The 14,212-nt window shown below is 62.6% G+C and overlaps 1 protein-coding gene across 2 annotated transcripts; it reads left to right on the top strand.

Moving 5' to 3' along the window:
* The first annotated feature begins 521 nt into the window (after positions 1-521).
* Positions 522-13,608, top strand: MYO1G (myosin IG). 2 transcript variants are annotated; one of them, XM_019731627.3, is made up of 22 exons: positions 522-710; positions 1,929-2,137; positions 2,269-2,362; positions 3,070-3,235; positions 3,454-3,507; positions 4,018-4,113; positions 4,316-4,435; positions 5,216-5,425; positions 5,524-5,669; positions 6,051-6,165; positions 6,278-6,448; positions 6,649-6,719; positions 7,519-7,593; positions 7,739-7,871; positions 8,543-8,709; positions 9,007-9,214; positions 10,825-11,048; positions 11,588-11,732; positions 12,232-12,336; positions 12,493-12,606; positions 13,100-13,254; positions 13,343-13,608. In XM_019731627.3, the coding sequence occupies exons 1-22, from the start codon at positions 616-618 to the stop codon at positions 13,497-13,499; spliced, it is 3,030 nt and encodes a 1,009-aa protein (XP_019587186.1). In that variant the 5' UTR covers positions 522-615; the 3' UTR covers positions 13,500-13,608. The 2 variants fall into 2 exon arrangements, with proteins under 2 accessions (XP_019587186.1, XP_074197188.1); XM_074341087.2 differs by lacking the exons at positions 522-710; positions 1,929-2,137; positions 2,269-2,362; positions 3,070-3,235; positions 3,454-3,507 and adding an exon at positions 3,679-3,793 and having other exon boundaries at positions 3,908-4,113.
* The last annotated feature ends 604 nt before the right edge of the window (positions 13,609-14,212 follow it).

The raw sequence follows: 14,212 nt of genomic DNA, 5'->3' as shown, positions 1-14,212 counted from the left end.
TCTGGAGACAGACCTGAGCCTCTTCTACAGGCGCCGCCTGGTCCAAGAGCAAGGAGAAGGGAGGCTTCCTGGTGGGACAGGTGGGTGGGCCCCAAGCACCTACAGGAACCTCCTGGGAAACATCCAGAGGGCGGGGCCCGGTCCATGGCTGCCATTGGCAGGATGAGTTCAGATACTGGCCCTGTGACATCCTGGCCTGGTGTCCACCCCTAAGGACTGCTGCAGCCTAGGCCCTGCTCCAGAGGGGGCTCTTCTCACTTTTTGTGAAGGTACAAGGCACCTACCCTAGAATCCACCTAGCGCTGAAGTCTGCGACCAGTCCAGTTGGGAAATCTAGGGACCATGTCCACGGCTGGGGGTGAGGAGTGGACTTCCTTAAGGGCCCAGCAAGAACCCTCCAGAGCATCTGTTAGGCTGGGGACCAGGAAGCGGGTCAGAGCCCCTCTGGAGGGAGTGGCAAGTAGGGAGGGCAGCCGTTCAGGCCGGAACCCACTTCCTGTTCCCCCAGGGGAGGTGGCGGGAGGTTGTGGCAGTGGGCGGGCCTGCTCCCTCCGCCCTCTGCACAGAAAGTCATCTGTCGGTGGGGGACCTGCACTGGGCACTCCCCGCGGCAGGATGGAGGACGAGGAAGACCCCCAGTGCGGTAAACCGGACTTTGTGCTTTTGGACCAAGTGACCATGGAGGACTTCATGGAGAACCTGAAGCTCAGGTGGGCCCAGGGCCCTGGCCCTTCACCCTGGTCTCCAGGGGGCCAGGGGCTGCATATTCTGCCACTGGCCACAGTCAGTGAACGCAGGGTCCTGGGGCAGACAGGACTGTCCCCTCAGGGCCAGGGTGGCTGGTCCGTGCTGGAATGTACTCCTGGACCCCCGTCTCCCACGCAACGGGTGCCTTCTGGCACTCAGACTGGGCAGATGCCCGTCACCCTCGTGGGACCCTGCTGAGCCCTAGGGCCTCTGAGGGAAGCTGAGCTGTGTGTCGGGCACGTGGGGTGTTGGGGGCGCAGCTGGGAAAGTGGCCTGGGGCCTGACTTTCTGTGGCAGCTGGTGGAGGGCGGAAGGACCAGGGACTCGGGGTGACATGGGGTGGCTGCCAGGACCTGGCTTCACCTCTGGAACACAGACTGTTGGAGTCAGAGGACAGAAGTGAGCTCTCGTTTGGGGTGTGAGCTAAATGGGACCACCTCGCTCTTACAAACCAGCCTGCCGCAGGCATCACCACCTCCATTCTGACGTGGGACACTGAGCCCTGGGCCATGCAGCTTGTAGACGGGAGAGTGTCTCTGAGCTGGGCCCAGGTGGCAGTTAAGAGGGTGTAGAGCGGCTGCCAGGGAACTCCCACATCAGACACAGCCAGGAAGAGGAACCCGGATGGTCGGGAGGGAAGGGAAGGGAAGGTCCCAGACACTGCCGGGGAGCAGGCAGAAAGGTCAAGAGAGAGGGACGTCACAGGCGCCCCCGCGGGGACGGGGACAGGGTTGAGAAGTCCGGATGTGCTGGGGGAGGGCAGCGCCCCGGTACCCTTTCCAGACCTGCCATCTGGGTGGGGCTGGGCGGGGTCCCCTTCTGCTTCTGGGTCCCCGCCCAGGCCTTGAGACAGGAAGCAACCCAGGCCCCTCCCTCTGCCTCCCAGGCCCTTTCTCCCTGTGTAGCCTGTCTCCCTACCTACTGGCTCTGTTGCCAAGTGTGGCCTTGGGCAAGTTCATCCCTTCATAAAATGGGGGGGGGGGGGGCGGGTCACGATTCCTGTGACATCAGGACCCCCATGGAGAGCAGTGTTGACCCCAACACTACACTGCAGTGGGGGGCCCTGGGAGCACTCAGATCCACCCCCACCCCCGCTCTCAGTGCTCAGCCCTGGGGGTGGGCTAGGGCCTCCTGAGGCTCCGAATGGCCTATCGTGCTGAGGACCCGCCTTCCCAAACCAGATTCGAGAAGGGCCGCATCTACACCTACATTGGCGAGGTGCTGGTGTCCGTGAACCCCTACCAGCAGCTGCCCCTCTACGGGCCCGAGGCCATCGCCAGGTACCAGGGCCGAGAGCTCTATGAGCGGCCGCCCCACCTGTACGCCGTGGCCAATGCTGCCTACAGGGCCATGAAACGCAGGTCCAGGGACACCTGCATTGTTATCTCAGGTACCTCCCTGCCTGGGACCCACCGTCTTCATTGGTCAGAGATGGGAGGTGACCGGAGCACCCAGGGTGGGGTATGCAGGGGACTGGTCAAGGGGGAATGGCTGCTAATGCTGACTGCGTCTGTCCGGCAGGGGAGAGTGGGGCAGGGAAGACAGAAGCCAGCAAGCACATCATGCAGTATATCGCAGCCGTCACCAATCCGAGCCAGAGGGCCGAGGTGGAGAGGTGAGGGCAGGTGGGGCTGGGGCAGGGGTGGCCCTGGACCTCACGCCTGCTGGGGAAGCAGGAGACACGACTGAGCCAGCTCGGGCCAAGTTCCGGGGCTCAGCTGTCAGGAAGACTCCAGGTGGCCCCACCCAGGACCTCAACCGAGGAGAGGCAAGACGAGTGCCAGGCGCCCTGCCACTAGGGACGGGAAGATGATGAGGGACGGAGGGCTGACAGATGGGTGCTGGGCTGCTCAGGGGGCACCAGACAGAGTGGAGAACTTGGCCGGCTGCCAGGAGGGCTGTGGATGTCCTGCCAGGTGTCGGGGTTTAGGCTAGGAACCCGGAAATCGGTGCCATCTGGCTGCTTACCAGCTGCTCACAGCTTCCTGTGTGGGAACCCGCTCTTTTTGTCGACATGGGGTGAGGTGGGGTTCGGGGGGACAGAAGTTGCCAAGCACATGTGGCCAGCAGCTGCTCCACCTGCACCTGGAAGTCAATGGCAGAGCCAGACCCAGGTCCTCACTGCAGGTCTAGGAAGGCGGTGCGGTGACCATGCCCATCCAGCACAGGCCCCTGGCAGGCACGTTTCCCAGCATCTCAGGGGGACGGGCCACTCCACAGCCTGCAAGGGGCAGTGTGGGGTGAGGCCTCAGGCAGGGACGCTGGACGGGGCACAACTCCCATGGGAGGTCTGTGCACTGTAGCCCTCCCTTGCCCGTGCAGGGTCAAGGATGTGCTGCTCAAGTCCACCTGCGTGCTGGAGGCCTTTGGGAACGCTCGCACCAACCGCAACCACAACTCCAGCCGCTTTGGAAAGTACATGGACATCAACTTTGACTTCAAAGGAGACCCCGTGGGCGGGCACATCCACAGCTACCTGCTGGAGAAGGTGGGCTGCGCCGGCCGCCAGGGTGCCGGCATGCTGGCCTCTGAGACGTGGGGCCCTGGAAGGGAGCAGACCTTCTCTGCCGTGCCAGGTTCCCCGGGCGGGGCTCCCTCTGTGGCCAGGCCCAGCACCCCCCTGCCAGCACTGCCCTGGGGCTCTGGGGCAGGTCCCCTGGGAGTCCCCGCTACCCACGCGTGGGTCCAACTGTCCTCTCTCCTCAGTCTCGGGTCCTCAAGCAGCACGTGGGCGAGAGGAACTTCCATGCGTTCTATCAGGTGAGCCAAGGCAGCCAGGTGGGGCAGCCCTTCTGGTCACCTGCCCGCAGTCCATCCCCTGCTCCCTCTCTGCACCGTCCTCCCTGGGGTGGGATTTCCCTGGACACAGCCCTGTCTTCACCTTAGCTGACCCTGAGGTGGACTCTGTCTGGACACGGGTGGTGTCCCCTGTCTGACACTGAAGTAATTTCTACCTGGACATTAGTGGTGTCTACACTGGGCAAGACCCACTGAGGTGGGCTCTTCTGGGACACAGGCACATCTATACCATGTCTAACCCACTGAGGTGAGCTCACTCTGGACACACTGGTGTCTACGTACCCACCAAGTTGAGTCCTGCCTAAACATAGGTGTATAACCATGTCTGGCCCTGAAGTGGGTTCTCCCTGTCCTCGGGCAGGATCCACACCATCACTGAGCTCCATGGTTTGCTGCGTCAAGGACGACGGAAGGACGCGTCCTCCGTGTTGTCCGGCATGTGTGGGAGGGCCTGACAGGTGTGTCCTCCAGGTACTGCGGGGCTGTGAGGACTCGGAGCTGCGAGAGCTGCACCTGCAGAGAAACCCCGCCCTGTACAACTTTACGCGCCAGGGCGCTGGGCTCAGTGTGAGTGGGGCAGGGCTGCGGGGCCGGGTGCTGGTGGTCACAGCGTCAGCAGGACCCAGGGTGGCGGGACTGCTGTGGCCCTGAGTCAGCAGGCATTCAGTTAAGGGAATAGGGCGCGATGCGGGGATGGGCTGCAGTGGGTGAGCATGTGCACTGTGCTGAGGAAACGGGGTTCACTGGGCGCTGACCCCCCTCTCCCCAGGCCTCAGACAGCGAGGAGAGGAGCCACCACCAGGCGGTGGTGGAGGCCATGCAGGTGATTGGCTTCAGTGCTGAGGAGGTGGGCTCCGTGCACCGGATCCTGGCCGCCATACTGCACCTGGTGAGCCTGGCTGCGAGGGCTGCTACACCGCCCACATGCTGTCGCCCAGCCGCCCCTGTTGGAGGAGACTGTCCCCTGACAACCCAGCCATAGCTGGCCCATTCCTCCCTCTGCTGAAGCCAAGTTGCTTCAGCTGTGGGTTTCCTCGAGACCAGACCCTGAGCCATGGGCTCCGTGTGTCCAGAACGTGGCTGGTCAGGCTGCGAGGTCCATGTCTGGTAGATGAGCCCAGGCAAGGGCAGTCCAGGCTACAGTAAGCTGAGCATCGTGCTCTGTCACTTAGGAGCTGTGTGTCTGTGGGCAGGTTACTCAGCTCCTCTGAGCCTCCGATCTCTCCTGGGTAGCACATGGAGCAGGCGGCATGGGGACCACGTGGCACGGGGAGCAGGCGGCATGGGGACCACGTGGCACGGGGAGCAGGCGGCATGGGGACCACGTGGCACGGGGAGCAGGCGGCATGGGGACCACGTGGCACGGGGAGCAGGCGGCATGGGGACCACGTGGCACGGGGAGCAGGCGGCATGGGGACCACGTGGCACGGGGAGCAGGCGGCATGGGGACCACGTGGCACAGGGAGCAGGCGGCATGGGGAGCAGGCGGCACACAGCCGGCTTCCAGAGGATACTATGGGGTCATTCAGGTGATGATCTTGGCAGGAGGCCTTGGGCTGCTCGGTGCCACTCCCACTATGTCTCCCTTCCCTCCCTCGTCCCCTGGGGAAAAGCATGCAGGCTCTCCGGGGACGTGGAGCCTGAATCTTCCTGGTTCTCCCATCACCAGGGAAACATCGAGTTTGTAGAGACAGAGGAGGGGCACCTGTCCGTGGCTGAGGACAGGCTGGTGGACCACGTGGCTGAGTTGACAGCCACATCCCGGGAGCTGGTGCTGCGTTGCCTGCTGGCTCGCACTGTGGCCTCAGGAGGCAGGGAAGTCATTCAGAAGGGCCACACTGCAGCTGAGGCCAGCTACGCCCGGGACGCCTGTGCCAAGGTACTCCAGAGACAGGCCATGTGGGGGGGTCCAGTCAGTAGGTCTTCCTGGAGGAGGCAGGGCCAGAGGCAGCCAGAAGCAGCCTGGCCTCTCCCCAGGCAGTGTACCAGCGGCTCTTTGAGTGGGTGGTGAACCGGATCAACAGTGTCATGGAAGCACGGGGTCGGGACCCACGCAGGGATGGCAAGGACACAGTCATTGGTGTGCTGGACATCTACGGCTTTGAAGTGTTCCCTGTCAACAGGTGGGTGGCCGGCCACCGTATCCCACGCTGTCCCCCAACCTCAGTCCCGGGGAGCAAGTGTCTGGTGTCTGTCCTGGCTGGTCCCTGACCCCAGGCTCATGCCCTAAGCCTGCCTCAGCAGTGCCACCCGTCCAGTGGGCAAAATCACTGGCTTGTTTCCCCTCGCCATGAGCGTGCGTGCCACAAGTGGGGTCTGGGGGGTAAAGGTGAGGCCCAGTGCAGAGAGGCACCCCACAGTGAGGCCACTGGGGGCCTGGCGTTGGACCCTGCGGGGGAGCCTCAGGGGAGCTGCTGGGCGAGGCTGCCACACTGCCCTCACTGCACACGGAGTGAACGCCCACGGCGGGTGGAGGCTGCACACTCACTGGCTCCCACCCCCAGCTTCGAGCAGTTCTGCATCAACTACTGCAACGAGAAGCTGCAGCAGCTCTTTATCCAGCTCATCCTGAAGCAGGAGCAGGAGGAGTACGAGCGGGAGGGCATCGCCTGGCAGACCGTGAGTGCTGGGCCCCCTGTGCCACGGGCCTGGTGGGAGAGGCGGGGAGCAGACCACTGGGGGACAGGCCCACCAGTGGGGCTCAGGAGCCACCCTGCTCGCTCCGCCCCAGGTGGAGTACTTCAACAACGCCACCATCGTGGACCTGGTGGAGCGGCCCCACCGGGGCATCCTCGCCGTGCTGGACGAGGCCTGCAGCACTGCGGGCACCATCACCGACCGGATCTTCCTGCAGACCCTGGACACGCACCACCGCCACCACCCGCACTACACCAGCCGCCAGGTGCCCCGCCCCCTGCGGTCTCCCCCATTCCCATAGCCCCAGCTTGCCCTGGTGCTGTCACGTGCCCCACAAGCACCACACTGCCTGTCTCAGTGGGGCCTTAGTGGTGGCCCGGCCTCCTCTGCAGGACTGTTTACCTCCTTCCTGCAGACACCCCCCCTTCTGTACCTTGACCTTGGCCTGTCCCCTCCCCCCACCAGCTCTGCCCCACGGACAAGACCATGGAGTTTGGCCGAGACTTCCGGATCAAGCACTATGCAGGGGACGTCACGTAAGGCCCCCACCACACCCCGGGTCCTCCATCAGTCTGAAGACACTGAAAACATGCCCTTCACCACAGGGCTCTTAAGATAGCAGTTCTCAGCCCTGCCGCAGCATAGAATCTTCCAAAGAGCTTTAGAAAAACGCCCACATCTGGGCCCCACCCCAGGTGCAGCCATGAGGGGCCTGTATCCTGAGCCCAGGCTTAGTCCTTTCACATTCTGAGCAAGGCGTCCTCCTAAGGTGCCAGTCAGCACCAAGGACAGACGGGCCAGAGTCTGCATTTCTAACAAGCCCCTTGGTCCTCAGGCCACACACAGAGCACACAGGTCCGGTGTCCTTCAGAAATTGCATGATTGGTACTAATTAACCTGTCATGTGGCTCATCCCAAAGAGGGTGTGAGGTGACATGTGTGTCCCTCACAGGAGAACTGGCTGTCCCCTCCTGTACCCTGAGCCTATGCAGAGCTGCACGTGGGCCAAGACTGGCCCTGAGCTTTCTAGCAGTCAAGGGACACGACAAGGGATCTCAGTGACACAGGATCAAAACAGGCCAATGACCCCGGGGTTCTGTTTGTTACTTCAATCCTTGATATACAGGCAATGTTCTGGGCGTGTGATGTACACTGAGGCACGGCGAGGTTAGTAACTCGTCCCAGGTCACGCAGCATGTATGCACTAGAGCAGGATTCAGTGGGCACAACCACTGCAGTCACCTTCAGGAGTGAGAGGGAAGGGAGAGAAGTGACCTGTGAGGACAGAGGCGGGTGGAGGAGTCGCCGTGGCCCTCACGCCGTCCTGGCCCCCAGGTACTCAGCGCAGGGCTTCATCGACAAGAACAGGGACGCCCTCTTCCAGGACTTCAAACGGCTGCTGTACAGCAGGTGAGTGGCCCAGGGCTCGGGCTGGCAGGGCCCCCAGACGCTCAGCTCTGACCCCCGCCTGATGGCCAGGAAGCTTACAAATGGCTGAGCTGGGGTGGGGGCCGCCCTCCTTGAGGGCAGCTGGGCATGCAGCCTGTGTCCACAGCATGGACCCCACCCTGCGGGCTATGTGGCCAGACGGGCAGCAAGACATCACAGAGGTGACCAAGCGCCCCCTGACAGCCGGCACGCTTTTCAAGAACTCCATGGTGGCCCTGGTGGGAAACCTGGCCTCCAAGGTACCCCCCAGCCCCAGCCCACCCTGGATCCTTCCAGATCCTTCTATCTGTGCCTGGGTGTCAAGTCGGGCCCTCAACTGCCTCTGCACATCATGGGGAGGAGGTGTTTGCTTCCTGTCTGTTGTGAGCCCCCACTCCAGCGGGGAGGGACCCACCAGTGCACAGGAGGCTCAAGTTAACATAGGTCTGGAGCCAGCTCCCCCTGGCCCATTGCCTATTGGGTGGGGACAGGCCTGGGGAGACTCTGCTTGGAACTTGGTTGGCCCAGCCTAGGCTCTGCCAGCAGCTGGCATTACCCTCTGGAAGCTGCGGCCACAGCAATAGCAGAGACACACTAGGTTCTCGTGGAGCTTGGAGCCCAAAGTCAGAGGGGGCTGGCGGGCATGCCAGGACCAGCCTAAGAGTAGACCGTCCAGAGACTGCTCAGCCGGCTCCCTGCTGCTTGGGGCCGGCAGCCTCCTGCTCCGCCAGGTCTGGCCGCCACCCCCACCCCTCAGTCTACTCCTGACCCACCATTGGCCCCTGGGCCTCCCCTTCCCACCACAAGAGCCTCTTCCTCAAGTCCATGGCAGCGGGGGAGGCATAGAGGCGGCACACCCGAGCTCACCTGCCGCCCCTACCCCGTCGCTGTGGGGTGGACACTGGACTCCCAAGCGTCCTCTCTGCCCCAGGAGCCCTTTTACGTGCGCTGCATCAAGCCCAATGAAGACAAGGTGGCTGCGAGGCTGGACGAGGGCCACTGTCGCCACCAGGTCGCGTACCTGGGGCTGCTGGAGAACGTAAGGGTCCGCAGGGCCGGTTTCGCCTCCCGCCAACCTTACCCCCGATTTCTGCTCAGGTAAGCCAGACTTCCGTCCCCGTGGGCCGTGTCCCCGTGTGGAATCCAAGGGGTGAGGGGACGGCAGGGGGCGGAAAGGGAAAGCAGCTTCTCAGACATCGACGCAAGTGGAGGCCGGCTCTGTGATCGCTGCAGGACAGTCAGCGCGGACCCTCCGTGACACGCGAGGGGGCGTGGTCTGGGTGTTGTGGGCGGGGTCAAGGTTTGAGTGGCATGTGTGGGCGGGGCAGATGGCGTGGCTCCACACGCTCCCACTCCCCAGGGCCTGGAGCCCACTGCCCTATCCTGCGGTGACAGGTACAAGATGACCTGTGAATACACGTGGCCCAACCACCTGCTGGGCTCTGACCGGGCAGCCGTGAGTGCCCTCCTGGAGCAGCACGGACTGCAGGGGGACGTAGCCTTCGGCCACAGCAAGCTCTTCATCCGCTCGCCCCGGACGCTGGTCACGCTGGAGCAGAGCCGCGCGCGTCTCATCCCCATCATCGTGCTGCTGCTGCAGAAGGTGCGCCGCGGCCCCATGGCGGGGGCGGGGGGCGTCCGCCGTCCGGAGGGGAGCTGACAGGCCCACGGGCACACTTCCCGAGTGGCTAACAGGAGACACACCACGATTGAAACGGACTTAAGCAAAAAGTGGATTTGGTTTAGGTCACTTCAGTCCTGTGGCCACAGCTTCAGGCCCAGGGGGACTCAGGTGCTCAAACAAGATTTTCAGGCATCTAGCTTCCTTCCATCCTTTTTTTCTTCTTTTCTTTATTGATTCTGAAAGATTTCAGACCTAGAGAAAAGTATGCAGAATGGTGAACTAAATCCCCACGCTCCTCCTGCCCAGCTCCACCTGTCACCCGGTGACCAGTATGGTTTGGCATAGATGCCTGCACCTCTATCCCAGTTATTTTGAAGCAAATCGTTGCACTTATATTTTCAGTGTGTTTTTCCAGAGGACAAGGGCTGTTCCGCTCTCCCCGTAGCTTTTTATTTTTAACATTGCACACTTACGGAAAAGCTGAAGGATTCATACACTGATCACTGTTCACCTGGATTGCAACAGCTGTGTGCTCCCCACCTGGTCTCTGTCTCCCTGTCTCTGACTCTCTCCGCACACACATACAGGTACTCCTGTATGTATATGTTTCTATATTTCCTGACCCACATAAAGTAATGACAGCCCTAAATACTTCAGCAGGCCCATCCTTGAATAAGGACGTCCACTTGCTGGCTGACTGATGCGAGCCACTCAGGAAACCTGACACTGAAATATAATCTGCACATCTCAGTATCCAACATGTGGGCAGCATTCGAATTTCTACAAGTGTCCCACTGTCAGCCGTTGCATCTTTAAAACCCAGAACCCCATCAGTAGTGGCACACAGTTGTATCTCTGTTACCTCCTCTAACATACAGAGATTGTTTGTGAGAACAAGACACGACACTGTCATCACAGAAACGGGGTTTAGAAAGTTCCTGATGATTTGTTGCTGTCATGCCGTCCCCATTGACACCCACGCTTCTCCCATTGTCTCCTGTCTGAGTCGGGGTCACACTGCAGCCCATGTGACATTGCTTAAGTCTGTTTTAATCTGTTGGTTGGCTGGGCTGCCTGCCTTGTAGGGTTTCTGATCTGGGTTTTGATGGTTGCACTCTTGGGGTGCCCCTCCATCTCAGGGTCTCTTAGTGGGAGGTTGGTTATATCTTGACCAGGTCAGGATTCCAAGGGGACAGTTGGCAGTTGCCCTTCCTAGGCAGGAAAGGGGCTGCATCTGCTCCCACCCCTCTTGTTACATACTTTCTCCCTGGGGGCACCTGGGAGTCCCCAGCTGTTCAAGGTCTCAGCTTAAAAGGCTTGGATCAACAGAGAAGCTCTTTTCCAAGAGTTGAGCAGGGCACTCCCATGGAACCAACCTCCAGCCAGGTGGAAGCAGCTCCCAGGTGCCAGGGGGCAGGTCCACCCCACCCAGCACCCATTGCCAGTGTGTGGGGCAGATGGGTTTCCCAACGACCGGCAGGGTGTTTTTAGGAAAGACAGGAGAGCAGGCGGGGGTGGGGGCCGTGGGGATGGGGTGAGTGAGGCAAGGCCTGGTTGGGGCTGACCCAGTGTCCACCTGGCCCCCCAAGGCATGGCGGGGCACGCTGGCACGGTGGCGCTGCCGCCGACTGCGAGCTGTCTACACCATCATGCGCTGGTACCGGAGGCACAAGGTGCGCGCTCACCTGGCAGAACTACATCGACAGTTCCAGGCAGCACGGCAGCCCCCACTCTATGGCCGCGACCTTGTCTGGCCACTGCCACCTGCTGTGCTACAGCCTTTCCAGGACACCTGCCACGCGCTCTTCTGCAGGTATGCTCCCTGGGTCATCCCCTCGCTCTTTACCACTCAGCTAGCACCCACTGAACACCTGGACCTGGTCGTCGGAACCCCTCGGAGCTGCCTAGAAACACATGAGCCCCATTTGGTAATCGGCAAAGCAGGGGCTGAGCACATGAGCCAGCTGCCCATGCCCCACAGTCGGTGGCATAGCTCTGCCATCCCCAGCACGCCGCTGGTCATTCCAAGGGGACACAGGCCTCAGTCTCCTGAGGGGAATCTGCCGGGGACGGTAGGGGGCCAGGTGTAGGGAGAGGGAGAAACTGCTTCTGAGCTGGGCTTCAAAGGCTGAGTGGGAGTTCTTCAGGGAGAGCAGCACATAGCAACCAGCGTGCTCAGAATGGAAGGGGTGGCGGGGACACATAAGGCAGCCAGTGCCAGACTGAGAGGCTTGGCCTCCAGTGGGTGAAGGGGCATGAAAGGGCATTCAAGTATGTTCTGGGGGGCAGGACCAGGGATGGGGAAGGATGAGGGCTGCACAGGGGCCCATCTGAGCGCTTGTCCATCTCCAGGTGGCGGGCCCAGCAGCTGGTAAAGAACATCCCCCCTTCAGACATGGCCCAGATCAAGGCCAAGGTGGCCGCCATGGGGGCTCTGCAAGAGCTACGGCAGGACTGGGGCTGCCGGCGCGCCTGGTCCCAAGACTACCTGTCCTCCGTGAGTGCTGGGCTGCTGGGGACTGGGCGCCACACAGGGGCTCAAGGCTGAGTCCGGGACTTTACTGAGAACCTCATCATCCACCCTGCTCCCACTCCCCTTCCCCTGACCTCAGGCACCGCACCCCACCTGTGACTCCTTGGCCCTCCCGTGGGCGGGCGCTGTCAGCATGCCCCTGGCCCAGGTCTGCAGGAGATAGAGAGGCTCAGGGGCTCAGGGTCGGCCCAGGTGGCCGTCGTGTGGAGGAGCCAGGCACATCGGGCCCCTGCGTGCTCAGCATCGGTCCAGGCCTGACGAGCAGGGCCGGAGGGCACAGACGTGATGCCTGGAACCTCAGGCTGTGGAGTCTGCACGGGGCCTGCAGGGAACCCAGCAGAGGCGGGTGCACAGCCTGACTTGGTTTCCTGAGGTGTAGGGTAGCTGTGCCATTCACCGAGAGTCGCTGTTATTTGAGCGTGGTCCCAAGACCCTGTCCCAAGCTGCCCCCATCTGTGCTCAGGCCACCGACAACCCCACCGCCTCCAGCATGTTCGCTCAGCGTCTGAAGACACTTCGGGACAAAGACGGCTTCAAGGTCGTGCTCTTCTCCAGCCACGTCCGAAAGGTGAGGAGTGGGCAGAGGGCACGGTGGCCTCAGCTCAGCCTAAAGGTCTCACGTCTGCTCCTGGGACTTGGGAAATAGCTCCAACCCAGCAGGGAGAAAACAGGCCAGGGAGGGTGCGCTGGGTGGCAGGTATCCCTAAGGGCACCTGTCCCACAGGTGAACCGCTTCAACAAGAGACGGGACCGGGCCCTCCTGCTCACTGACCAGCACCTGTACAAGCTGGAGCCCAGCCGGCAGTACCGGGTGATGCGGGCCGTGCCCCTGGATGCGGTGAGCCTGTGTGCCCCTGCCCTCCTGCCTACCCGGGATGTCTGGAACTTTCTAGAACAGCCTCTGCTCCGGCTGGCTGCCCCCCCCCACCGTCCCTTGCCCCTTCCTGCTCTATTCTCTGACCTGCCAAGTGGGCCCTCTCCCCACACCTGTTCCGCCCGGGAGGTCTCCCCATCCACACACTTGCCTGGAACCGCAGATCCTGTTCCCAAAGGGCAAAAAGCACCCTGGGGCAGGGGTCCAGGCCCAGGTCCTATGGCTTTCCAAGGGGGGAGGGGCATCTGGCCCGTACCCAAGACCCCTGTGGCTACTTGTGTGAAACAAAGGTCAGCTCTGCAGTCCCACGGCGCTGTTCAGGTGTTCCACACCCACAGGCTGGAGCTCGGGAGCATTCCGTGGCAGGGGGAGGAAGAGGAGCTGGGGGGACAGACAGTGGGGCGCGGGCACAGGGTCGGGAGGAGGGCCTCTTGCCCCCTGACCCTGAGCCCCTCAGGTGACCGGGCTGAGCGTGACGAGCGGGCGGGACCAGCTGGTGGTGCTGCACGCGCGGGGCCTGGACGACCTGGTGGTGTGTCTGCACCGCTCACGGCCACCGCTGGACAACCGCGTCGGGGAGCTGGTGGGCGTGCTGGCCGCCCACTGCCAGGGGTGAGCAGGACTGGCGGCTGGGGTTCCGGGGGAGCAACGGCCGCGGCCCGCCGGAGCCTGACCTCCCTCCCTCTCTCCCGCGCTGCAGGCAGGGCCGTGCCCTGGAGGTCCGTGTCTCCGACTGCATCCCCCTGAACCAGCGCGGCTCGAGGCGCCTGGTGTCAGTGGAGCCCAGGCCCGAACAGCCGGAGCCAGATTTCCGCTGCAGCCGCGGCGCCTTCACCCTCCTGTGGCCCAGCAGCTGAGCCGGCCTGACCGCCTGTCCACCCCGCCCGCCCCGTAGGCCCCACCCCGCCCGCCCCGTAGGCCCCACCCCGCAGCGCGGGGCAATAAAGGACGCTGCGTGCATGCTGAGGAGGCTCGTGTCTGAGGGTGGACGTGCATGGGCTGTGCCAACTTGGCAAGTGTCACCCCAGTGTCCTCTGCTGACTCCTGGGGGGGTCACCTGAACTGGAGGAGGAGGCCTGGGGGCCCAGTCTGGTGGGGCCTCAGCCTAGGGACCAGCTGGACATGGAGCCCTGGTCTGAGAGGAAAGATGCCCTTTAGGCCCCAGGTTGCCACCCCTTCCCACAGGTTTCAGACTGTCCCCACAGCATGGGCCGTTTCCCTCTCTCCCTCCCATAGGACTCCTGTCCTTGTTCTTACTAGGCCACTGGGGAGGCCAGGGGTCCCAGTGCACACTGGGGGCATCGAGCAGTCTCCGCCAGCTGACTGGGGGGTCCACGCTGCCCTGGCTACTGCCTGTCGGTGCTGGGTGTGGGCATTCCAGGCCCTGGAAACCCCACCTCTAGGGGGGAGCAGCCAGGGCCTCCCAGAGTGCTGTGAGGGTGCATGGGGGACACCTGCCCCACCAGTCCCAAGGATGGCAGATCCCATTGTTTTCCACTTGCATTTGTCATTAAAACCGGGTGGGTGTCGTATTGCCCTTCCCCCTCTCTGCCAGGCCCCTGAGGGAGCA

Source organism: Rhinolophus sinicus, chromosome 4, assembly GCF_057876585.1.
Source record: "Rhinolophus sinicus isolate RSI-liver-muscle chromosome 4, RSI-T2T, whole genome shotgun sequence".
NCBI lineage: Eukaryota > Metazoa > Chordata > Mammalia > Chiroptera > Rhinolophidae > Rhinolophus > Rhinolophus sinicus.
This window is presented reverse-complemented; position numbering and strand designations above follow the sequence as displayed.